Source organism: Culex quinquefasciatus, chromosome 3 (genome assembly GCF_015732765.1).
Source record: "Culex quinquefasciatus strain JHB chromosome 3, VPISU_Cqui_1.0_pri_paternal, whole genome shotgun sequence".
NCBI classification, from domain to species: Eukaryota; Metazoa; Arthropoda; class Insecta; order Diptera; family Culicidae; genus Culex; species Culex quinquefasciatus.
The window spans coordinates 42,963,377-42,989,237 of NC_051863.1; the positions used below are offsets into that span (position 1 = coordinate 42,963,377).

Genomic DNA, 25,861 nt, shown 5'->3' on the forward strand with positions numbered 1-25,861 from the left:
ATTTTTTCCTTCCTTTTCTTGGCAGGCATCGAGGTGGATCTGTTCTACGTCCGCGACGGGGCCATTAACGACTACGCCATGAGCAATTGTAAATTGTGGTACTCGACTGTGGTGGCGCTCGGAGCGCTAAAGGGGTGTCGCCAACTTGATGTATGGAAAAATCCCAAAGTGAGACATCTAGGTAATTAATAATCTATGCCAAAAAGGAAACTTCATTTGACGGACTTGATTTTGCTTCGCCCAAAAGGGTCAGTCGGCGTGGAAATCCCGAGCAGTTCGGGTGTTTGTGTTTTGTGTTTCGTTGTTTTAAATGTTTCAATATGCTACTGCTCAACAACAGTAAAAAGCGCTCACAAAAGTCCTAATTCAATTAACTGGAAGCCCGTTTGCCAGCGACTGCTCAAGTTCTCGCTCCCCCATTTGGGCCTGGTGAAATGTGCAGAGTTGGCGCTTTTGTCGCAAGAATCGTGTTCTGCTGAGTCAGAAGTTTAGAACCTCCTCCTCCGTCGTCGGGGAGAAAGTGTCACATTACAGTGCCGCGAGAAGCAACAGGAGGACACGACGCGGCCGCAAACTGCTGATTTTGCAAAATGGAGTTTGCCGAACTGATAAGAACTCCGAAGCTCGACGGAGTCCAACTGTACGAACAGTTAAAGCGGGAGTCTATCGACGGAACATTGTGCATTACTGGTAAGGGAGAGAAGGGACAATGTTGGGTCGAGACAAGCTTTTAAATCTGGAACCCCATTTTTTATTACAGGTCACCATCTGATCCTGAGTACACGCCGAGAAGGAGCACGGGAATTGTGGGTAAGTGTGCCGGAATGGAACAAGTGTTGGCCTGCGGCGGCACTTAGCATATGGTAGAGAATTTAAGAGTCCAGACAGTGCTTGTTCTGCGCATGGTGACGACCCGTTCATAAATTGGATTAATTATTAAAATCATTTTAAGGCTTCAAAGCCCAGAGCTTTCAAATATTGTAAATTGGTAAATTTTGGTCTTATATCTCTGGAATAGCTTTATTTTGTCCGACAAACATTGAATTCACGCACCAGGAAGTGTTTCATCAGAAAGATGAGGAGCCTTTTTTCCGGCAAAAAATCAATCTTTGCAAAAACAAGATTTCATAGCAATTTTTTATGCAAAATAGATAAAGGAAGTTGGCATTAACTCAAGCATCGTTTTCTTACAATTTATTCACTTTTTCCAATAATTCTCTTATATTTCCAAATAAGTCCACGAAAAACTAAAATATAGAAAAAAAAGTTAAAAGCTAAGTACGGATATCGGAAGAAACGCGATTCAATTTTCAATTTCAATTCGGTTTTATTGGTGAATAATCAAGATACAGTTCTTTTGAGGTACAAAACAGAGTTTGGAGTTCCTTACAGCTGTGTGTTACATCATAATCCATTTTGGAACAGTTATTGCTTGTAAATAAAGGTGTCACCAAGAGTAAGAAAAAATAAAAAATAAACTTACTAAAATTGCAAGGGAAACGGGATAGAAATAGAGAAAGCTTAGAGCTAGATCACAGTTTTTTTTATCCTTTATAGATGTGCTTGATCATCAGCTCCCCAAGGGCCATGAATTGCTCCACCTTGTTACGGCAGGTCCGAAACCGCGTCATCATCTCCCCTGCGAGAGGAAAGAACTTTGGCAGGGTAAAGAGATTTTCCCCGGTAACTTCTTGCTGGGCCGCATTGCCGCTACCGGCAGCGACCACGCTGGCGAACGCCCCCATCCAGGAGGGAACGCTGAGTTTTCCGCTGGAACCGTACGATAACCAGCTGCCGGCACGGTTACGCTCGCTGAGGAGGGTGGGACGCTGCTGCTTTCTTTTTCCTCTTTTCCTGCTCCTCGAGGTAGTTTTTCCGTGCGAGCAATTTTAAGATATTTAATATTTTATGGACCTCAAACTTCAATGTCCGTTTTATCCCACTTCCCTTTGTCCCAGACGGGTCATATTTGGCACGAGTTCATCGAGAACCGTGGTGTAGGGGTAAGCGTGGTTGCCTCTCACCCAGTCGGCTTGGGTTTGATCCCAGACGGTCTCGGTGGCATTTTTCGGCATGATGGACCTGGACATCATTTTCATTGAAATATCTAAGATCCGGCTTCCAAAAAGTGTATAAATAACGCTTAACCCTCTCCCGCCCATGGTTACTCCAGAGCACCAAAACTTTGAACTCAAATATCTCGGAACTGACACAACTTTTCATGGTGCTTTAAGTTGCAGATGTTCATGTAGAATGTATACTAACATCTTCCCAAATTTCATCAAATTTGGTTAAGCACAAGCAAAGTTACAGTGTGAAATGTAAACAAAAATGGGCCAATTTTAGGGAAATTAATAGAACCTGTTTTTGAAAGCCCGTAAAAATTACCAAACACAAAATTTTATGAAACAAAAAATATTTTGCTATCATTTGAGCCTTGGACAAGAACCCCTGTGAATAGCATTATGAGTTTGGACCGGTTTTAAGTGTTTTTCTACCTTTTTCATTTGGTGCACCAGAGCACCACCTAGGCATATGAGCAACTAAATATTCGGGAGCACTTTTTTCTAAATTACAGAAAAAGCTTATTTTTATCCAAACAAAAGTTTATAAACGTTTTGACTATTCATAAACAAGACAAAACATTGTTATTAGAACGATAGTTTTATTATTTTCCTCATTTTTCATGAAAATGGTTGTTTGTGGGTTTTGAATGAGCCAATCAAAGAAACCTGAAAATGCAGAGATTTTAGAATTTGTAGTTAATACTTCAGACATATGGTCTTCCTTGGGCATTAGTAAGGACCTCGACGCCGTTAGCAATGTTGGCTTTAAAATAAAATTTCGTGATAATATCACTTCCCCCCAGCCAACATTTTTGCCATGCGAAGCGGGCCTCGACGCTGTGTCTAGGTTTAATTCCTAGCTAGGAGCCATCAGTGTCTTAAGAGGTGGTCCCAAGGCCGAGTAGAAGTTCATGAAGCAAATTAGTCGTCTCCCACCCCTTTTAAATTGAAAAATGAACTCTGAAACCAGCGCTTACTCACAACAGAAACAGAGGCCTCTTCTAGGCATTGTAGGATAGAATAGATTTTGAAATTTATTTAAAAAAAAAATATTATTACGTAGCATTTTGATATGTCAAAATTTCCATAGAGTCTCGGTCAATCAATAGTGCGATGATATCGGACAAAATTCGTTAATCTGTTGAACTAACGGTTTTCGGATTATGGTTGTATCGACCATTGTTGCGAATCGAGGGTCTACTGGAGCCTTGACGATCAAATGGAGCCTAACATTTCAAAAGGGCGCATGGGTTTTGTGAACAGGAGTGTGTCTCCTTCACTCAAATGACAGTTTACATAAGGTATAATAGAGATGCACTCTTGTTTGCAAAGCTCTATGCCCTAATGAAATGAATGGCATGAAATAGTCGTCTTAATTACTAGTGTTCAACTTATGAACTGTTCATTTATGTTTATTGGCTTTTGGAAGCGGCAAGACTGGTTTAAAAACAAGATCCTTTACCTTATTTGGCGTTATAATAAAACATTCGGGGATTTGAGATTAAATTTACTTTCAGACAGTTTAGTTTAGGTTGTTGATTAAAGTTAGATAGTTTTCCGTTAGATGAATAATTGGACTTAAATGATTAGTTGATTTGAACGAAGTGTAACATTTCATTGGCAGATCTGTTTCTAGTTGTAATGTACGACAAGACTATTGACGGACGTGACAGGTCGGCAGTTAGTTTTCATCTTTTTTCTCTAGTATTTTTATTTCCTTTAAATTTGGAATACATCATAGGTTTCTTTTGTATAGATCTCCGATTAGTTACATTTTCTTATTTAATTAACTAATAATTTAATTTATTCCGGGCCTTCTTACTTTGAATCACAATTTCAGATTTTCTTTATTCAGTGTTAAACTTAGATTACCGTAACTGCTCAAATCATCCAAGTTCTTACTACTCACATCAACACTAATTTTCTTTCACCTCCCTCCCGATCCCCTATATCTTCCGGTGGTGTTCATTTGGTATGCAATACTAGTTCGGCCACTACCCTTTTTTCCACAAGAAACCGGACTTGGACTGACTTGAGGCCGCGTCCCCCACATTGCTCCGTAAAACGAAAACGAAACGAAACGAATACTTCAGACATATGGTCTTACAGTAAAGAATAAGTAGTTTTTAACACATTTCGAAGCGTTTTCAATCAAATGAACGAATAGATTTGAAGAAAACGAGATTTTGTGGTTTAAAAAAAAGTTGCTTATCTTCCTGATGGTGCTCTGGTGCACCACTTCAAATTCTACTTTTTTGCCCCAATTCGATGTTTGTGGGTCAAAGTAAAGTATTTCCTGCATTATTGTACCAAAATTAAGCCATTTACTATTTTTACGATAAGCAAACAGCTCTGGGCGTTAGAGGGTTAAGTGCTAATAACTTTTGATAGATTTGTCAGATCTTTGGGCTCATTGAAAAGGTCTTTATAATACGTTTCTGAAAATGCATAACATGACAGGGTTTCTTGCAAAAACCACCCTTTTACAATCTTCTGAACATACGCCAAAATCGTTTTTTAGCATAACTTTTGAAGTTTTTTGAAGTTAACTAAACTTGCTGATTTTAAATAGAGACCTATGGGACCCCAAGACGGATCGAATGCGACTAATACGGTCAAAATCCGTTAATCCAGTCCGGAGATAATCGAGTGACATTTTTTTGTCCACCCACCTACGCACATCTACACAGACATTTGCTCAGAACATGATTTTGAGTCGATATGTATACGTGGAGGTGGGTTTACGAGGTCAAATTAAGAAGTTCATTTTTCAAGGGATTTTATAGCCTTTCCTCAGTAAGGTGAGGAAGGCAAAAATAGGATTTAAAAAATAAATATATATACAAATATGTTCATACTTTCCCTGTTGTTTTTCATTTTGTGTGCAACATACCATGATCACAAAACCATTAGTCGACATAACAAGAAATCGACATAACTGACCACCGACATGCTATTTTGTCGACTTTCCCCAATAAATAGTTTCACCAAATATTATGTTCAAAATCAAAAATATTTTACCATAAACTTTTACGAAGAAATACAAGAAATTATTCTGGCATCACTGTAACCGGGCCCAACAGCAGAAAAGCGGGAGAGAGCGTGAGAGTGCAAAAAAACACGTGGAAATATTTGCTTTCAATTTTTTTTTCGGAAATAGCCAAATATGCAAATATTTGTTAGGCAAACTATGACTTTCTATACACCAAATTGTAGGGAATTGTCTCGACTACAATCTAATAAAATATCATGTCTAAGTTTGTATTTTATAAGTACAAAATATTCATGCGAATTCGACATACTACCAAAATATGCCACTAAATAGCCAATATTTTACGTAAAACTCAATGAATCATGTTCAAATTTTACCCAGAGACACTTAGGGATGTTGTTCACATATGTTAAAGACGGTTTTTTGAAAAACATCTTGGAATTCGAGAAATAAATATTTTCCCAAAAAAATTAGATTTGCTGCCCGATAGCCTTAAGAGAGACAAATTTCCCCGGCTTATTTGTATGGTTAAATTTCATTTTACATCGGGTAGTCACCATGCTGCAAACCTCCGAGCGTCCTCTTTCGTATATACAAATGCACAAAAGCCGCTTTGTTTAGTCGGCTGACCGTCGGCTATCACCACTCTATAGAGTGCTTGCTCACCAATTCTCACAACTCGCAACCATTTTGCTTCTTCCAGCTTCTGCACCAGAACGTGGACATAGTCGAGCGGAAGCCGTACATCAACAACAATGTGCTCGAGGGTGGCACCATCATCCTCAAGTGCAAGGATCTGCGCATCATCCAGCTGAGGATCAACTCCCCGCAGGAGTACTTCAACGTGTCCAACTCGATCGAGCAGCTGTCGAACCTGGAGGAGATCAAGAAGCTTTACCCGTTCTTTTACATTCCGATGTACAACGTGATCGAGGACGGCCACACGGAGTACTCGCTGGAGTCGGAGTTTGCCAAGCTGCTGGCGACGGACGAGTGGCGGTTGACGGGTGCGAACGCGGACTTTCGGCTGTGTCCCAGCTATGGACCGCGGTTGATTGTGCCGAGGGGGGTGAGCGACGATCAGTTGGCCCAGTCGGCGGCATTTCGCGATGGCGGCCGCTTTCCGGTGCTAGCGTATCGACACACGAATGGGGCGGTGCTGTTTCGGTGTGCGCAACCGCTGGCCGGGCCGGGTGTGAAGCGGTGTCGGGCGGATGAGGCGATTTTGAATGCGGTCGTTGAGGTTGGGGGTAAGAAGGGGTGTATCTTCGATACGTGGGGCAAGGGAAAGGGTTCGAACACGGAAATTGAACCGCACTACCCGCAGTGGAGGATATTAAGTCGACCGATTGGGGCGGGCTGGTCGTCGGTTGGGGCCTTGCTAGATAGCTTCAGTAAGTTGATGGACGCGTGCAACGACGTGGGCACGAGCTCGGATCGGTGGCTTGGTCGGTTGGAGGGATGCGGCTGGTTGAGTTACGTGCTGAACGCGATGAACGTGTCGTGCGTGGTGGCGCAGTGTCTGGCGCTGGAGGGCGTTCCGGTGGTGGTGCACGGCGGGAAAGGAATGGACACGCCGCTGATTGTGACGTCGGTGGCGCAGATCATCCTCAATCCGGACTGTCGGACGATCAAGGGGTGAGTAGAGAGTGAAAGAGTAAGAAAGTCAACGTCAAAATCTGATCCAACATTCCGTTTCAGGTTGCAAGCGCTGATCGAGCGCGAATGGCTGCAGGCCGGCTATCCGTTCTCGACGCGACACAAACACTCGTGCTACACGCCGCCCAACCAGCGCCAAAAGTCCTCGAGTGCCACCTTTCTGCTCTTTCTGGACTGCGTGTACCAGCTGTTCCACCAGTTTCCGTGCAGCTTCGAGTTCGACTCGCGCTACCTGCTGATGCTGTTCGAGCACAGCTACAGCAGCCAGTACGGCACGTTCCTGGGGGATTGCGAGCGCGAGCGGAAGGAACTGAAGGTGCGCGAACGCACCACCAGCCTGTGGAGTCACATCAACCGACCGCAGATCATCGACACGCTGCTCAACCCGATGTACGTGCCGAACGTGACCGTGCTGTGGCCATCGGTGGCACCGCTCAGCATCGTCCTGTGGGCCGACATGTACACGCGCTGGGTCGTGGACCAGAGCCAGGCGACCCAGAGCCGGGCCCGGATGCAGGCCATCATCACCGAGGAGAAGGAGCTGGAGAAGAAGGCCCGGCGGTTGAGGCGCGAGCTGGCCGAGCTGCAGCGCGAGTACCAGCGGTTACGGCTCGAGGAGGCGCTGCTCGACGATGGGGAGCTGACGGACGAAGACGTCGAGGATGGTAAGTAGAAACGGAGAACATTCCCGCAACACGAGAAGTTAGGTTTTTGTTTTGTTTCTTTTAATCGTTTTTCAAATCTAGTCACTTTAAAAGTACATTTCTCTCTTTTACAATCTTTAGCGTGTAAGACAAGAAAATTGTGTTTTCTCTTTATAAGTTTGAATTGTTTCACAAGACAACCAATTGATTGTAGTTGAAGAATGGTTTCGGGAAGGAATTGTACAGTGTTTAAAATGTGCACAAACATTTTTATCAATACATCAATACAAGTTTATTGTAGATTTCCCATGTCTAACGGAAATACTAGCACTTCAGTCGAATTTTTATTGCAATTTTTAATGTTTTAATGAAAAATTTTCCCGATTGATCCATCGATTCCTAACGTCAAAAAAAATCATTGATTTGTAAAGTCTTTTCAATGTCTGTAAAGTCTTTTCTTTTGGGTGTCATCTTCAGTTCATCGTTAAGCTACCTCTGGCGAGCTCCGGTTTTAAACTAAACTTTATTTGGTCATACTGTAGACGCAGGCCCTCGCAGCTGAGGACCTGCGTGACCTAAAATATTTGGTCAGCAGAATGGATGCGATCCGATCGTCGGTTTTACGAAAGAAAAGACGATCAATTTCTTAATTTCTTAGTCCTAAATTTAAGAAATATATATTTAAAAAAAACACTTTTAACTTTCGTTCTGAAATATTCAGGCGTTTGAAAACGAGGGGCGCGACAATAGTAAGATATTAAATTATTCAATTAATTAACGGCAGGAATTAAATACATTAACGATTGTTTACGGTCAAAACAACGCCACCTCTTCTTACACTACATTGATTTGACAGTTTGACACCGCGCGTGTTTGTTGTTGTGTTTGGTGCAAAAATTTGCGTCCTCGAAGAGCAGGTCGAGCAGATAAGTGCCAGCGCGGCACAGGCAAACCGGAAAAGTTGCACAGGGACGATATCGAAGCTGGCCCAGCCGGAAGCGCTGCATTGAGACACTACTGGATGCTGCGTTTGCTGAAATGTATTCTTCCCACGGGCCACATATTTCGGCAAAAATGGTCCTATTTATTTGGTCTGGTTTCTTCGTCGCCATTCCCGCCGAACAGCTGGGCATGTTCAACGCGGCCCATCAGAAGTGGTTTCCCCCGATGTTGTCCCTACCGTTGCCACCCTCATCACCGCTGAGTCTTTGACCTCCGTTAGTCCCGTGACGACCCGTACTACCATGAGCCAAATGGAAAAGCAATCGCCGGTTGACGGTGATGAGGACTTTTCCCAAAAACGGAAAGTTGTGTATTTGTTCACGCCCTCGTCAAAGTCCTCAGCGATCAGCAACTTGGCATCGTTATTCCAGACACTTCAAGACATTACCAATTCAACACGGTTCCACCGACGACCGTCGTCGGTTCCACAACTGATGCGATTCTTGTTGAAATAAATGAAACAACAGAGCTGAGTTATTTTATTTGTCTGTTTTCAATAAAATCTACAAAAAACCACTTAACGTAACTGAAGGCCACTTCGAGTAACCAACCCTGATGGGCTCATAATTATAATGGTTCACTCCCTCCTGGTTGCTCTTCCTTGACCGCTGATCCTGAACCTGCGAGCGTTAAAGTGACCAGCTAGTCGAACCATTTGCCGGATTAATCACTCCAGCGTCCGAGCGTGAGTGGACAACAGAATTTCATTTCTTCCGGTGTCGACTTGTTGAAGGCATCGCTGTCATAAGCCACCACCAGCTAGTGTCCGACGCAAGGCGCGTCCCAGAATCTCGTCATCGATGAAACCGCACTTTCGCAGCTTTTTGATTTGCTACTGGCCAATGTAATCAAAATCCGCCGGCTGCAATTTCTCAGCCTATGGCACTTTTGCATCGTCCTGCTCCAGAATTTCCTCCGCTTCTTTTTTTTATCCACCGCGACCAAGCGCGAAACCAAAACAAACTTGACAGCCGAGCGCGCGAAAGAGACACGAAGCAAACCAATGTTTTCAAAGCAGGTGTGGCGCTGTCAAATGTCAAATGACATGAGGAATTTAATTCCTTAATGTATTATTGCACACTTTGCACCAAATTCTCCGACCCTGAAAATATTATCTGCACACCAAAAGTGCACACTTCTGTACAGTCAAGGCCACTAATTTTATGCATATGTTTTACAAAAACCAGAATGGTCATTATTGTGTTGTTTTGTATGGAAAATATTTTTTTTAGCTTGCTAATTCTCAAAATTTATTTTTATGCTGAAATTCTCATGATTATTACCTTATTATGAATATTTTAGCAAAATATGGAATCAATAAAATATTGAGGGTGCCCATAATTTACGCCCTTTACTGTAGCTAACTTTGTTTTGACAGATTGCGCCGCTGTCGTTTGTTTATTTACCAAAAAAACGTTTGCGAGGTGTATTTCTCTCAATATTGAATTAGTAGTTTGAAAAACAAGGATATTTTCGAGTAATTTTCATTGAAGCATTCATCTATTTGTACAAAGTTATAATAATTGTGAAAATTTCAGACTCCAAACCAAATGGATTCGGTGCAAACGCTTGAGGCATTGGAAATCGATGTTGGTGACTTTCCGATGGAGGAGCAGTATCTGGAAGAGGATCCGTTTGCAGATTGCCCTGCCGGAGATGGGGACACGGATGGTCCCTCAGTAATTGCAAATCCGTACCAGTTGGATGATTCGGAATTCGACAACAGTGCTGCACCAGAGCAGCCGGATGAATCAGAGTTTGCGAACAGTGCTGCGTCGGACCAGTTTGATGAGTCAGCAGGAGAAGGTGGTCCTTCAAAAAAGCGTAAAAACAAATCCAAAGGTAAACATGACACGTCGGAAGATTTGTTTATGTGCACGCTTGCCGTTTACAAACGCGAATTTAAAGGACAAACGTCTGGTGCTTACATTGCACACTGGGAGGTTTCCGGGAACTCGAGCGCGGACTTTGTAACACGAGTTTGGGGCCTATCCTGTGCTTATTTGAACCGAGAGATTGTTTTCGAGACGAATCCTGATGGTGAAAGTACTCCAAGGTGGAGTACGAAAGAAAAACCAACGGAGGAAGACTTCAAGCAGTTCGCCCTGTTCCTATCCGGACGCAGACCCTACACAATCGACAACATTCTTGACAACAAACAACATTTGCTACAAAGCTGGCGCGGCAAAGTATCTCTCCTTTTGCACGTTTACTCCTGAGCGTCAGCAACCGTTCGCAGTGGATTAAGGTAAAGGATACACTGATCGATCCGATCGAACACGATCGCGCTGGAGCTGCGACAACTCAAGCGTTGCAAGAGCTCACCGAAAAGCTGCGAAGTGACCACGGCAAATTCCTGAAAGGGCATGACATGGCCTGGTCCTTTGGGCCAATGCTATTCACAGTGCGCCTGCCCATCAGCGCTCCACCATGATGCAGTATCCGCCGGAATCGTTGGCGAGTTTGTTTTCGATTCAAGAAGGGGTCCGAATGAACGCTGTCCGCCATGAATTGGAGGCTGCAAGTAATGTGAATGAAAGTTATCATGATGACATCGTAGAAGTGCGCAAAGCTTTCGAAGCTTTCAAGGTCACTCTCAACCGTGGACTTCAAGCATTGGATGATCGAATTACGAGACTGGAGACACGGGAACATACGAGCAGCAGCCTGATTAACTCTATGAAAACATCTTTTGTTGTCCAAGAAGATGCTGTCGGGAAGAACTTGAATAAGAAAGTTTCCAACTGCATTGATGACCAGCACAGTCCGTAAACAATCAACATGAGCTGTAAACGATTCTTTTGACCAGATACTTGTTTTCTTTGTTTTTTTTTAGTTAATAAAACATCGGATATTTGATCTGTTTTATTTCAATGAATTGGTTTACAATGATTTAAGGAACGTTAATTGTTGGGTCAAATTTTCCCTGCAGATACCCGCACTTCCTGAACAATCTGTCCATTCTGAAAAACGGAACTCTTGCATAGTTTTAGCCACATACTTCTCCATATTGCACTCTCACTGAAAATCACTGTACGTCTTCTGCATTCTCTTCTTGATGATACCAAACACAATCTCGATGGGGTTATAATGGGGGCAGTAGGCAGGTAAGAATATTGGGTAGATGCCCAATGATCTAAGGTAGTATATGATATATTGGTCACAGTGTATCCTGGCCCCATCCATGATCCAGATGGAATGACGGCCAGGATACGTCTGAACCTCTTCGCTGTGAAGCGCAAATCGGCGAATATGCTCAAAAAACTTTAAACGTGTAAACGTGCCTTCTGTGTAAGCGCATTCAACCAATCCTCCCTGGCCGATCATACACAGACATGAGACAAGTGGCTTCCGGACAAACTCTCCATGCACTACAAGTCTCTCCCCCTTAAGTGCATACCCCTTCCTACGCAGCATTCCTTTGTTATCAAATGCAACCTCGTCCAAGAACAACAAATTGATGTACAACCAGTCGAGGGAGTTTAATTCGACAAAGAATCGGTAAACGTCCCTCTCTTTAATTTGAATTGCTCGGCGTTCCAAACACTTCCATGTGAGACCTTCACTGCGCAAAATACGACAAATAGATGAGGCTGAAATCGTCACGTGGAATTTTTGGTTGAAGAGCTGTCTGGCTTCTTCCAAATAAAGAAGAGGTTGGCGCTTGTACAGCTCGATGAGCCACGTTACTTTCTCCTTCCCGAACTTCTTTGCAATCATCGTGTAATGCTTCCGGTCGAAAAATCCATTCTCCTCGTACTGCTGGATCCAAAGCCGAACAGTAGTTTTGTGCTTCCCGTACAGTCTGGCCAGTTCCGCCTTTGAGAGTCCGAGGAAATAAAAGCCATACAAGGCGTGATAGACGGTGTTGTTTGCAGCTCGGCGATGCTTCACTTCGGCAACAATTGCAGCCATGGTGTCCCGGAAAGAATCCTAAATTTAAATACTTCAATAATTGTGAAAAGTTTCAAAAAATTTCAACTAACTTTAACAAACCAATTATCCCACGAGTAGCTTTCAACTGTAAATAAACAAAACGCGCGCCAGCCAACATTGTAAATATGACAGCAAACGTCATCTAGATGAAGTGTGAAGATTTTTGACGTTTATTCAAACTTGCCTGAAAGTCTAAAAATCTATGCAATTTGCAATAAATAGCAAAAATTAATATATTAAGGGAGCGTTCTTTTATTACGTAACGCAGTAGGGGAGGGGGTCGGAGGCCGTGTTACGCTCCATACAATTTTTTTAAAATTTGTATGGAAATTTTGTTACGAGGGGGAGGGGAGGGGGTCTAAAAGTCCGATTTTTTGCGTTACGTAATAAAAGAACGCTCCCTAAGGCCTTTGTCACGCCCCTCGTTTGAAAATCATCCTTTTGTAGTTATAAAAAGTAAAAAATAAATTTCTAAATTGTTATGTTTTGAATGTTTTAATAACAAATCATGATCAATTTCATCCAATTTTCATGATATTTTTGTTTAAAACAAATACACTCAATTCGATTTTCTTCCACATTGTTTTAGTTTCAAATTGTCTTAGTTTTTTTCACATTGTTTCTAAGTTTGAAGGTTTCTTCAGATGACCAATTTAAAGACTGAAAAAACTATTTAAAAAAATGTGAAAATATGAATGTGAAAAAATGGAAAAAAACTTGTAATTGCAAATTACAACTTCACACGCTTGTAATACCGGATTACAGGTTGCTTCTTGCCTGCCTGAAAATTACCTTTAACTCGATTATGATTTCTATGACCGTGACTCAAACAGGGTCACCCTCAGAAAGAAGGAACTAATCTGCATTGATTCATTTTAGATTTTCAAATCTGGTTTTTGGTCTGGTGCACCACCCAGCCGAGCGGTTTTGGGTTTGTGATATTTCACTGAACTCAGGCACTGATCCTTGACGATTTTTTACTCGACGACGTTTATTGGCAAATTATAATTGTCTTAACCAGATTTTCCTTCCTCTGTATTCACTTGTAAGCAGGTAAGTCCCGGGTGGACTCTTCCTAGGCTGCTACTGCTGAGGTTGCTAAGGGCTCCTGGTGGATCTGGCTAGTTTGAGCTTCCTTGGAGGATCTGGAACTGGCCTTCCTCAAGAATTATTCTGGCCCTTTATTTCACTGAAACTTTGTTCGATCAAAAATGGTCAGACTCGACGAAGAGCACCGATGAACCCCATGAATTGTTTTAAAGGCTGACCTCAGCGGCTCTACATGACTTTCCGTATGGTGTCGTGAGAACACTTCCAAACCGAAAGTTATGAGTTCAAACCTTTTAGGGCAGTGTTTCTCAACCGGTGAGGAATTCCTCCCTGGGGGGGAATTTGGTCATTCTAGGGGGGGAATGAGGGTTCGATAGAAATTCAATGTCTTGAATCATTATCTGAATCATTCTTTGCAACTTTCAGTTTCTTTGATTAGTATAATCACTTTTTTTCCCAAAAAATAGTAATTAAAGTTTCAATTTCTGTGAATTTTGACATTTCTTGAAACAATAAAATGTTACTTTTTAATATTTCTAAGGTATTTGTATTTTTTTGGACACAATCAGATTTTTTTTTTGTGACAGATTTTTTTGCTGGTTTCAGTGAGAATGTTTTTTTTTTAATAATTGGAAGTTGACAAAAAGTTTTTCAAATATTGTTTAAGTTTGTTTGAATTTTTCACATTTTTGAGAGTAATCTGTCTACATCCGCAGATAATTATGAATTTTATTTAACATTTGTATGTATTTTATAATTGTTAAACGAAAAGAAGCTCAGAATAGTGGCTTTTCTTGTTCAAGAAAAAATGTTTGAACAAACAATCAATCAATCAAAATCAAACCTGCGTAGTCTGTAAGTTTATTTTCATTAAAATAAAACGTTTTCAAATACCTGCTATAGAGCAATTCCGGCTCAAATCAGGATTTTTTCTGGTATTTTTGTACCCGACCCTCTCCGATTTCAATGAAATTTTGTAGACATGTTATCCTAGGCCTATATAAGCCATTTTTGTGTACATGGAGCCAATAGTACTCGAAAATAACATTTGAGAAGGATGTAAGGTATTTAAATATGTTTGTACTTTGTAATTTAAAAATTACTGTATCTCAAAGCCGTTGCGTCGTATCAAAAAGTGGTCAAAGACAAACTTGTAGGAAATTGGACGGGCTTTCTGAAAAAATACACTGAAACAAAAATACACGCCATATCTATGAGATTTTTTGATTTTTAAGTCTAAATCTTAAATTTAATGGTGATGTCACGATTTTTTTTCGTTGAAAATTTTTGAGGAAATTGCCTAAAATATAACCAAAAAACTGACGAAAAATGCAGGATGGTATGTCTCTCCTAAAAAAATACAAAAATCATTTACTAAAACTGTTTTTTTGAAAAGTTGTCTAAACGTCAACATTTTTGAAAACCGGTAGTGGGAATCGATTCTCCAGACAATTTTACATAAATGTCTCCATATTGACCATTGTCCTATATCCAAACTTATGGGAAATTTGACGAGCTTTCCGGTAAAAATATTTACGATACTGAAAAACCAAGTCTGTCATATAGAAATTGCCAAAATCCACAAAAAAACCCGTTTTTTCAACATTTTCATTTTTACAACCGCTGTATCTTCCCAAGGATTGGACATAGAACAATGGTCAATATGGAGACTTTTATATAAAATTGTCTGGAGAATTGATTCCCACTACCGGTTTTCAAAAATTTTGACGTTTAGACCACTTTTCAAAAAAAACAGTTTTAGTAAATGATTTTTGTAATTTTTTAGGAGAGACATACAATCCTGCATTTTTCGTTAGTCTTTTGGTTATATTTTAGGCTATTTCCCAAAAAATTTGAGCGAAAAAAAATCGTGACATCACCTTTAAATTTAAGTCTTAGACATGAAAATAAAAAAAAAAACTCATGGATGTTGCATGTATTTTTGTTTCAGTGTAATTTTTTCAGAAAGCCCTTCCAATTTCCTACAAGTTTGTCTTTGACCACTTTTTAATACGACGCAACGGCTTCGAGATACAGTAATTTTTAAATTACAAAATACAAAAATATTTAAATACCTTACGCCCTTCTCAATATTTTCGAGTACTATTGGCTCCATATACACAAAAATGGCTTATATAGGCCTAGGATAACATGTCTACAAAGTTTCATTGAAATCGTAGAAGGTCGGGTACAAAAGTACTAGAAAAAATCATGATTTGAGGTGGAATTGCTCTATCGAGCTGTCAAATCGCAACATGGAGTTAAACTTTTTGTGCAGTTGCTGTGAAGCTTACCAAGGCTTTTCAAAAAGTTTAACTCCATGTTGCACGCACACACTCTCACTTTTAATTTCTCGATAGTTTGTTGCGTGAACTACACTTAAATTTGTTATGAGAATTTTAATCTTTTTGCAAACCTTAAAAAAAATTATTATGTTTGTGCATTGATACCAGTAAATTAAAAATAAGGGGGGAGAATGAAGTTCTTGGAAATCAGTCAAGGGGGGGAATGGATCGCAAAAGGTTGAGAAACACTGTCGTAGATGATTTCCGAAACTGTTGGGACATCAAAGCTGAATATGAGATGATTACAGTGATAAAAGCTGGTTACACTGATGAAGGAGTAGGCGTCATTCAGGTTCAGAGGTCGATTCGAGCTCTTCGAATATAATCCTTGATTCTCTAATAGTTAGTTTTTTTGTTCTTCTTGGATCCATGTATTCCTTAAAAATTTTTATGATCTTTGGAACTCCAAAAATTAATTAAGTTATTGTTCTCCGGAACATGCTAGGAAATTTTTTTTCATAAAGGTTATTTTTTCTGCACCGATTTTGAAGATAATTTTGTTGTTGAAGTGATTTATAGGTTTTTTAGTACATTTTATGAATTCTTAATCATCTGTATCAGCTGAATGGGCACTGATATCGTCGGATTCTTCTTGTAAGTTTAAATCTTGTTTTAATCGTGACAAGCTATCAGCTACTACATTTTGAGAACCTGGTCGATAACGTGGTTCAATTTTAAATTCGCTGAGCGCCAAACGCCAATGTATCAATCTGTTATTAGGACCTTTCAAATTCAAACCATATGTTAAAGGTTTGTGATCCGGATATAAAACGAATGGCCTTCCTTATAAATATGGTCTGAAGTATTTACAGGCCCAAACGACAGCAAGTAACTCCTTTTCTGTCGTAGAATAGTTTTATTCTGATTTATTCAAAGTACGTGAAGCAGAAGCAATTGGTTTGTCACTTCCAATAGTACCATGAGACAATACAGCGCCAAGAGTTTGAAGCAGTCTTTAGTTAAAATAAATTGTTTAGAAAAATCCGGGTATTGTAAAATATCACTTCCGGTTAAAATATACTTGCATCTTTCAGAAGCTCCAATTCTTTGGAAGGTTTAATTCCCTCATTTTTTCTTAATGAATCGGTAAGTGGTTTTGCTATCTTGGCAAAATCATTTATGATTTTCCTGTAATAGCCAAGAATTCCAAAAAATCCTCTTAATTCTTTTTCATTCTTCGGCAAAGGCCAGCTTTTGATAACTTTTTTCAGGGTTTATCAGGGTTTGACCCAAAAATTTAACCTCTTTTTTTTCAAAAATTCGCTTTGGAATATTTGGAATAGGAAATTTGTCGTCCATCGTTTTGGCGTTCAGTTTTCTGTAGTCGACTACAAGTCGCCACTTTTGTTCGCCCGAAGCATCCATTTTTTTCGGGACTATCCAAATGGGGGACGTCCATGGGGATGCTGACGGCCGAATGAAAGAGCATCTTCTTTCAAATGAAAAACATCATGGTTATCTTTTAAGATTTCCATGAGTTTATTTCTTTCTTCAATATTCAAATGCAATAATCTCAGATTATCAATTAAATTACTATGCCGGTTCGTGCATGAGAAAAAGCCAAGAAATCCACTTTAACGACCCCAGGGTCATAATTGCTCTGTTTTTAGAAGCGTTAAAACGCCTGATGCTAAAAAAAAGTTTTGGAGCAATTTCGGTTTGCACATAATAAAAATCTCCATTGAACTCACATGGGAGTTCAATGTTTTGAATTGTGTTGGGGCCAAATCCCCCAACTGGATTCTGCGGGTGGACTGTATTTTCTGGAGTGATAAAAACACTGGGGCTTGCTGTTACACCTTTTACTTTAGAAAACTTTCAAATTTTTGACCTTTATTTACACTTGCGCGACGTGTCTCGCGTTCGCGTCTCGAAACGGGTTGAATTTTCGCTCTGTCTTTTTGCTCGCTGCGTCATTTCTCGCTGTCACGTTGGCAGCGCCGTCGCTGACAGCGACACAGGGCTGGACTCACGCACACTGGGCGGCAGTTGCGTAAATCCGGGCAACACATTCGGCGTCGTGGTGAACATTTTGTTTGAGCTGCAATTTCTGCACTCACCAATTCAGGAAATTTTTTATACATTTTTATATTAAACAAAAAATTATGCGCGGAAAAGCGTATTCAACAAAAAAAAATTGGACCGCTTCCGCAGGGACTGTGACATTTTGCTGACAATGAACTTACACGATCAACTTTCCACATGCGACTGAATTTATTTTCTCTTTACAAGTTGTCGCTAATTAAACTGCTTGTCTAATTCCCGCAGACGATGATGATCAAAGCTCAACTTTGATCGCATCGATAAGACTTTTTGTGTCACTGTAATATCTATTAAATATGTTGCAAGAGATAAACTACAACTACCGGTTGAGTTCTTTTTGTAATTTTACGTACAAAATTTTACGTAATTTTACGTAAAAAAATCCCAAGAACTTTATGAGAATTTTCCAACGATCCTATTGTCTCATGGTGATACGCTGTCGAATGGAGTGTTTCAGTTTGCAGCAACTCACACATTTTTGTAAATACAGAGAACATACATTCTGTTCTGTGTTGATTTTTTGCTCAGATCGCATTGGGTTGTCAGTATGTACTGGTTCCCATACGCGTCTGGCAACAATGGTCCTACAATGTCCGAAAAGTCTTTTTCAAATGCACTATTTGCAGTTTTAGTGCGGAAACTCTTGTTTCTCTGTCTCTGGCACTTATCACATCTTTTTATAAAATCGAAGGTATCCTGGTCCAAGGTTTTCCAGAAATATCTTTGTTTTATAGTGTTAATTGTCGGATTAATTCCCGCGTGCCCTGCAGTTGCCAACACGTGGAAGTTATTTATAGTGAGTTTCCGCTCGTCGTTACTGTGATCAATCCCTCTAAATAACTAATCACATGAATATCTGCACAGTGTTCGGAATGGCAGAATTGAGTGGAATAAATGGATAACTCCTTTATTTGACGTCCTAGCCAAATGGTGTCTTCGGAAGAGTAGGGCTTTGGTGTTTTCGGCAAAGTTGTAGAGGAGAAAATTTCATGAAAGTTTGTCCAAGGCGCCAAATTTGTAGCTCTTAATCTACTCGAGATATACGCCATTTTGGCAAAAATGGTCCGAAAAAGCACTTTTTTTTGGTGATAACTCACTTTCAACTTATACACTTTCAACTACATTTCCTGAAAATATCTCCGTGTCTATCGTTTTCTATTTTTATATATCTCAATTTGAATTTGATGGGTTTTAATCAATTTATTTATAAATGTTATTCGAAATCATAATGAATACGAGGTGAAAATCAGTAAACTGAAAGGTAAATTGATCGATTTTTATGGAAAACACATTGTTTTTGTTTAAAATTATGACACACATTCTAAAATTATGAATAAAAACATGTTTAGCCCAAAAATAATGTAAGGTTAAATTTTAAATAATTTTTCGTATTTAAAATTAAATATTTCCCTTAATATTCGGTCACTTTCGAAAGGGTGCCGTATTTTTTCATAGACAAAGTATTTTCCATAAAAATCGGTCAATTTATCCTTCAATTTACCGATTTTCACCTCGTATTCATTATGATTTCGAATAACATTTATAAATAAAGTGATTAAAAACCATCAAATTGAAATTAAGGTATCTAAAAATAGACATCGATAGACACGGAGATATTTTCAGGAAATGTATTTGAAAGTGTATACCTTGATGGCCCCCCACTTTCCCCCGCATTTCAGGTGCACTGTTCGATTTTGCGGCAAAATGCGCCATTTTGAAAACAACGCAACTTGAAAATAAGCTCAAAATCTCTTAAAAATGGTTATAAGTAGGGTTAGTGAAATTTCACGATTTCGCGGACAGCGTGAAATCCGCGAAATTTTGCTTTTTTCCGCGAAGTCCCGTGACATTTTATGTTTGAGTGAAACTGCAATGATTATTCTCAAAATATTTCATCAAATTTGAATAGCAATAAAAATAATCTTAAGAACTACTGCAGAATTAAGCGAGTGAACCCTATATTACTAATATAGGGTTAGTAAATTTTGACGATTTCGTGAAATGCTTGAAATTTACAAATTTTCTCTTAACCTCTCATCCATAAAAACTTTTTAAGTAAATTTCATTAGTATTTAATTGAAAAGCTCGATTTGAACCATTTGAAGAATTGTTAAGATTTTTCAGTTTTTTTTAGAAAGTAACCAAATTTTATAATATTTTCATTCGCTGTTAGAAAACATTTATTACTTTTTTATTTGAAAGGTATAATTTCAAAAGAAATTAAAAGAATCAAGCATAGTTTTATTCAAAATAAAATGAAAAATATTTTTATCTTTCAAATCACCTTTTAAAAACATTTCAGATTTTTTTTCTGAGGCCTGTTTAATTTTTACGACTTTTGATTATTTGGGTTGATGATTCTCGTAAATGTTTAAAAATGAATCTATGACATTTCCCCGAAACCCACATTCCCCAAGAGACATTTCCCCGAATGCCACATCTCCGAAAAGACACTTTCCCGAAATGTCATTTACCCGAAAATCATTTCCCGGAACGATCCATTTCCCCGAACGGCCACATCCCCGAATGGCGACTTCCCCTAAAAACCATTTTCCCGAATGGCCACTTCCCCTAATTTTCCACATCCCTGAAAATCATTTTCCCGAATGACCATAATCCCGAACGGCCATTTCCCCGAACGCCACTTCCCCGAACCCGGTCAGGCGGGTATAGCCGTTGCCCAGAACCGCGCGCGGTTCTGGACAACCGCCATACCTGCCTGACCGGGTTCGGGGAAGTAGCGATCAATAAGATATCATGTCCACAATCCAGGTTTTTAAGCGAAAATGGCGTTCGAAAGGTGAACGCCCGAAATGTCAAAATCACGCAATGGTCCCAACATTACGAAAAAAGTGTGCTATGGCATGACAGCCACATTTTTTTTCTAATGTTGGTGCTCTTGCGCGATTTTGACATTTCGGACGTTCAACATTCGAACGCCATCTTTGCTTAAAAACCTGGATAGAGCTTTATGACGTTTCGCGTACGCACACTAGTGCACCATTTGATTTTGCTGGCTGACAAAATTTAACCTCACTTAATTTTTGTGTACGTACACGCAGAACTTGAATTGGACGTAAAAAAATAAAAATTAATTGTTCAAAGCCTTCATCCAGCCTATCTAAATTGATAAAGACAAATTAGTTCAGTTAAACAAAATCTAGAACAAACTGAATCCTGCGCATCGAGTCGTCGCATAAAGCTATCGTTGCTGTTCTATCCTTACCACGTAGATACCGTTTTGGAAAATTGTCCTTTGCTGAAAATGGCCTCTACAAAAAAAAAAAAATCTTTTTTTATGGAACGTGGATGATCTCAATACCCCGCACTCTTGAATTATCCGCGTGGTTTATTAATGGCCTTCTACGGTTATTTGTTTTTTTTAATCTTACAAAACACGTAAGAGAATTTAATATTAACGTCATACTTTTATTAAAAAAAAATCCCTAATTAACAATTTAGTTTATATTTAGGTCATCATTCGGAAAAAATGATTTTTTGGTGAAGTAATAATTCGGGTATATGTAAATTCGGGAAAACGGCAGTTCGGTAAAATGGCCATTCAGGTAAATGACATTCGGGGATGTGGAATTTTCGGGAAAACGATTTTCGGGGATGTGGAATTTTCGGGAAAATGATTTTCGGAGATGTGGAATTTTTGGGAAAATGATTTTCGGGGAAGTGGCACTTTCGGGAAAATGATTTTCGGGGATGTGGAATTTTCGGGGGAATGATTTTCGGGGATATGGGATTCGGGAAAGTGGGATTCGGGGATAAGGGATAAAACCTTAAAAATACCTCCTTTTTTGCTTTCTGTTCAAATTTTTAATAAAAAATTTTGATTTCGTTGCAAATTTTATTATTTTTGTCTATTGATTTTAAATTTATTTTTTGAAAAGAGAGATGAAAACCATATATTTTTTTAAATAAGCTAAATATCGCAGAAAATTCAAACTATTTTACTCATTTTTGCTGGACAATATTGTTAAATTTTGCTTTGACATGAAATTCAATAAAATGTAAACTGATAAAACATTAGCAAGTTAGGGAAAACTTTTAAGGTTTATTAGTCGAATATTGAAAAAGCAGTTCAATAAATGAGAATACGCATGGCCTACGTTTTGTTTCAAAATATAAATAGAGCCCATCCATCAACCAGGTGGAAACTTTTTTGAAAATTGTGTTTGAACGTGACACAAAAAAATCTTTCAATTTTCATAAAAGTTTCCACCTGGTGAAGATTTTTTGAGTTTATTTTCATGCTTCATTCTGTATGAAGCATAAAAAGTGTTTTCTGTGATTAAAATACAGATTTCCAGAATTATTTTAACATTTTTCACGTTCCGCGAAATTTGCGTGAAATTTTGTGTTTTGAAATTGAGGTCTCCGTGAAATTTGCTATTTTCGAGCGTGAAAAATCACTAAGCCTAGTTATAAGTCCTCAATAAAGGCTCAAAACATTTTGCTGTCTTCGGCAAAGATGTGTAATTTTATGTCATAAACAACTCTTCCGGACATAGTAGGCCGCTAAAATGCTAACATTTTGAGTTATCACCAAAAAAGTGCTTTTTGGACCATTTTTGCTAAAATGGCGTAGAGCTACAACTTTGCCGAAGACACCAAAGCCCTACAACGTCATCCAACAAAATTAGTTTTTGGTTGACACCAGGGAAGGTCGTCACCCTGTATGTCAATAACTTCAAAAGAAAATCTTTATCAAGTACAACAACTTTTCCCAAGGTTTTGGCTAGGACGTCAAATAAAGGAGTTATAAATTTATTCCACGTAATTTTGCTATTCCGAATACTGTGCACTAGTCTTACCTGCGTCAAACTTCCTATTGTTCTTGGGATTCACAATTTCACTCAAAAGTATTCTAAAATTAGCATAAATGCCGCGTCAATGGGTTCAAAAGCTAATTGTTGAATGCTGAATGTTAATAATAGTTTGTCTTCCCATTTGTATCGAACAGCTACTGTAATATCTATTAAATATGTTGCTAGAGATACATTGTTGAGTACTGTAGACGCTTGCATGCGCCTCAAAAAGTTCATTAATTTTACTGTTATCTATATAATAATTTTGATTTTTCATCATGAAGGTCACTTGTGATTAATTGCTTCCCAGTGTTCAGTCATTTTGATGGACCAGAATTGCATCCTGTGCGAAGCGATGTCATTTGATTATTTTGTAAATTTTGGGATTTTTTTCCATTCAAATTCAAAACCACTGTAATATCTATTAAATATGTTGCTAGAGAAAAATGACAGCTTTTGCGAATGAGACAGCCTCAAAATCTTTAAAACAAATTTGCATGCATTTTTTTTTTCAGACGCCCTGGACCCCGACTGACCACACACGAAAAAAAAAGGCGACGACCCTGGACTGACGAAACGACCGCTTGACTTTAACGAACCCTTTCCGAAAGGCACCACCAATCCACTGTAATTTCTATTAAATTTCTTGCCATACGCAATTGCGTGTTGGTGAGCATTGTCTAATGTCTGTCTTGAAAAATGTCTTGTGAATAAATTGTCTATCTACCTTTGTTGATCACCTTGTACAATTTTGAAATGCTTACAATTTCTCTCTTATCTGTTCTTCAACTACACAACAAAAAAAAACAAATAAATTGTTCAATGTTATAAAACACTACAAAGACTAAATATTTTACAAACAATATCACCGAATAAATAGTTTTGTAAGTTTACACAGCCAACACACACACATAACACACAAACCGACACGAAAGCAAACAACACATAACAAATAGAAAACTAACATTCAGCTGAGCTTAGAAATCCGGGCGAAACAATGCTTAAAGGTGCCTAAGATTAGAAAGCCTTTCAACATTGATTCGCTGGACACTTAAAATAGAACCATACTAAAAACCCTCCCAAGACCCAGTGACTAAACTCTCTGTACTATTTTTAAACGTCGATTTTAACCTAACCTAACATTGAGGGTTGGCTCAATTTACAAAAAAAAATTGCAGCCTAAAAATCCTCAAACGGGAGAGCATCCGAGTGGTCTCTATTTTATTTTACTGCGCATAACTCATTGATTCGATAACTAAGACGAACTAAAATCATAAACCAGTGTCAATTCGGAAGCATATTGAAACTGAATCACGCCTAAGAAGAATAAAAAAAAGGAGGAAAATAAATCTTTTCTTATCCCTCCCAAAACACTGCGAAACGCAGGAACCTATTTTTATAGAAAACTAAAATAGGGTGCCGTATGAAAATAGGAGTGGTGTCTATAACAATAAAAGACGACTGCAGAAGAGAATAAAGAAAAACCCCGTATTTAATGCTACTCTCTCACCAAGCCTAGAGGCACTAAGCAGCAGAACTAAGAGGCACCGAAGCCGACTATTAAGAAAAACGTGTAATTATTATTATTAAACGTGTACATTACCTGCTGTTATTTACTGGAAAATAAGCATGAGATAAAGAAGACATACTTTCAACAAAATGGTTAACGGATTTTTTTCATTACAACGATAGTATCACAAGCCACTCCACTGCCGCACATCCGTGGAACTCTGAACAAATTTCTGCTCAAAAAGTGTGACGAGAAATCAGTTCATTAGTGTTCTACGATAAATTTGTCCTGGATGATTTCTCAGCACACTACGATCTCATAAAAGAAAATGTATACCAGTTAGACTGACATTCGTGGCAACGAATCAAAACAAACAAGCTCATCACGATTTGCACCTTTTTATCAACTAAAAATTGAGTGAAAATGTGTTTCCGTTAAACTGGCCATCACACGCAATGTTAAGAGTTTTGCGTTTTGCGTCTTCCATAAACAAACATCTTAACAAGAGTACAGATTGAAAGTTAAAAAAACTTGGCCTGGTGACATCAACTAAGACAACAGAAGTGATCACTTGGTTTGTACAAGATTAGTAAAAATAATGCTCGTAACAAATCCAACTATCCCCAACCACCGGAAAATAATCCATTAAGATGGCACTTCTCCGGTTCTTTATCAAGTGATGTTCACACTAAACATTTTTCATCAGATTTTTTATGGAAATCCGTTTCTTTTAGGACGCAATGGAATATGAACTAAAATGGTTCCTGAAGATGGACGGAAATTTGTAAACATTAGAAAATTGTTTTTTGCATGGCCAGCTACGATGTTGTTTTCTTTTATGTGTATAACAGTTTATTCCAGTTTCTATCAGTCAAGGGGTTCCAAAGTTGTGTTTTGAGTTATTTGCTCAGGCTGGAGAAAAAATCGTGCTGTTGATCAACCCCTCGGTTAAATCTATTATAAAATCTGTTATAAAAGTTGGAGCTCTCCACCGCTAGAGGCAGCACTGTATAAATCCCTCTTTTTGAATCTCAAGTTCTACCGATGTGACTGCCGTTCTATGCATTACTGAAAGATAAATAATGTCAACTTTTGTGCATAATTTATGAATCTGAACCTTCTGATATTGTTTGTGTTACCTATATGTATTTTTGCTACAAATACCTACGCATAGAACAAAATGGTTTCCCTCATCCCTCCCTAAGCGCCAGAATTCTTTAGCGAGTGTACGGACACTTCACATAGCCGCCTTTGGTCTAATCCAAAACTTGAGTAAAAAAAAACTCTTTATATACAGCAATTCCATTTGAAAAGAGCCTAAACCGAAAAAAAAGTTCTCCGATCGGGCTCAAAAAAATTGCCATTTTTTGGCCAAAATAATTAGACCCGTATTTTTTTTGTTTGGCCATTAGGGTGACCTACATCGTGCTAGGGTGGTTCGAAAAATGGCAATTTTCATAATTTTTCGCAAAACCCTCTTTTTTCGAAAAATCATATCTCCGTGCCATTTCATCCGATTTTAGCTGTCTTAGACGCAAAAGAAAGGTGATGAGTTTGGCTATTTGGAAAAAATAGTAAGAAGTTCCAAAAATCTAGCTTAACTTTTGAAAAATTCGTATGAAAACTTAAAATGGCGTTTTGACCGTGTTTGGACCAAAGAGCATATGTCTGAAAATATTTTTATCGGATTTCTCGGAAAATTTCACATAACATATCAAAAAATTGGCGATGTCGAACGGAACGGAATCGACGTAACACCTTATAATGTGGCCCTCTTAAACCTTGCGGTTTCGTCAA

General features: G+C 38.9%; 1 protein-coding gene across 1 annotated transcript; it reads left to right on the forward strand.

Moving 5' to 3' along the window:
- Window positions 1-260: 260 nt before the first annotated feature.
- Window positions 261-24,210, forward strand: LOC6048493 (myotubularin-related protein 9). The gene is made up of 5 exons (XM_038260957.1): window positions 261-690; window positions 761-810; window positions 5,762-6,696; window positions 6,760-7,382; window positions 23,070-24,210. The coding sequence occupies exons 1-5, from the start codon at window positions 591-593 to the stop codon at window positions 23,087-23,089; spliced, it is 1,728 nt and encodes a 575-aa protein (XP_038116885.1). The 5' UTR covers window positions 261-590; the 3' UTR covers window positions 23,090-24,210.
- The last annotated feature ends 1,651 nt before the right edge of the window (window positions 24,211-25,861 follow it).

Excerpts from the sequence above, each read along its gene's own strand:
- LOC6048493 (XM_038260957.1), top strand. The coding sequence starts at position 591 with ATGGAGTTTGCCGAACTGATAAGAACTCCGAAGCTCGACGGAGTCCAA. Across the intron at positions 6,697-6,759 it reads GACTGTCGGACGATCAAGGG|GTTGCAAGCGCTGATCGAGC; the intron begins GTGAGTAGAGAG and ends ATTCCGTTTCAG. Across the intron at positions 7,383-23,069 it reads GGACGAAGACGTCGAGGATG|ACGCCCTGGACCCCGACTGA; the intron begins GTAAGTAGAAAC and ends TTTTTTTTTCAG.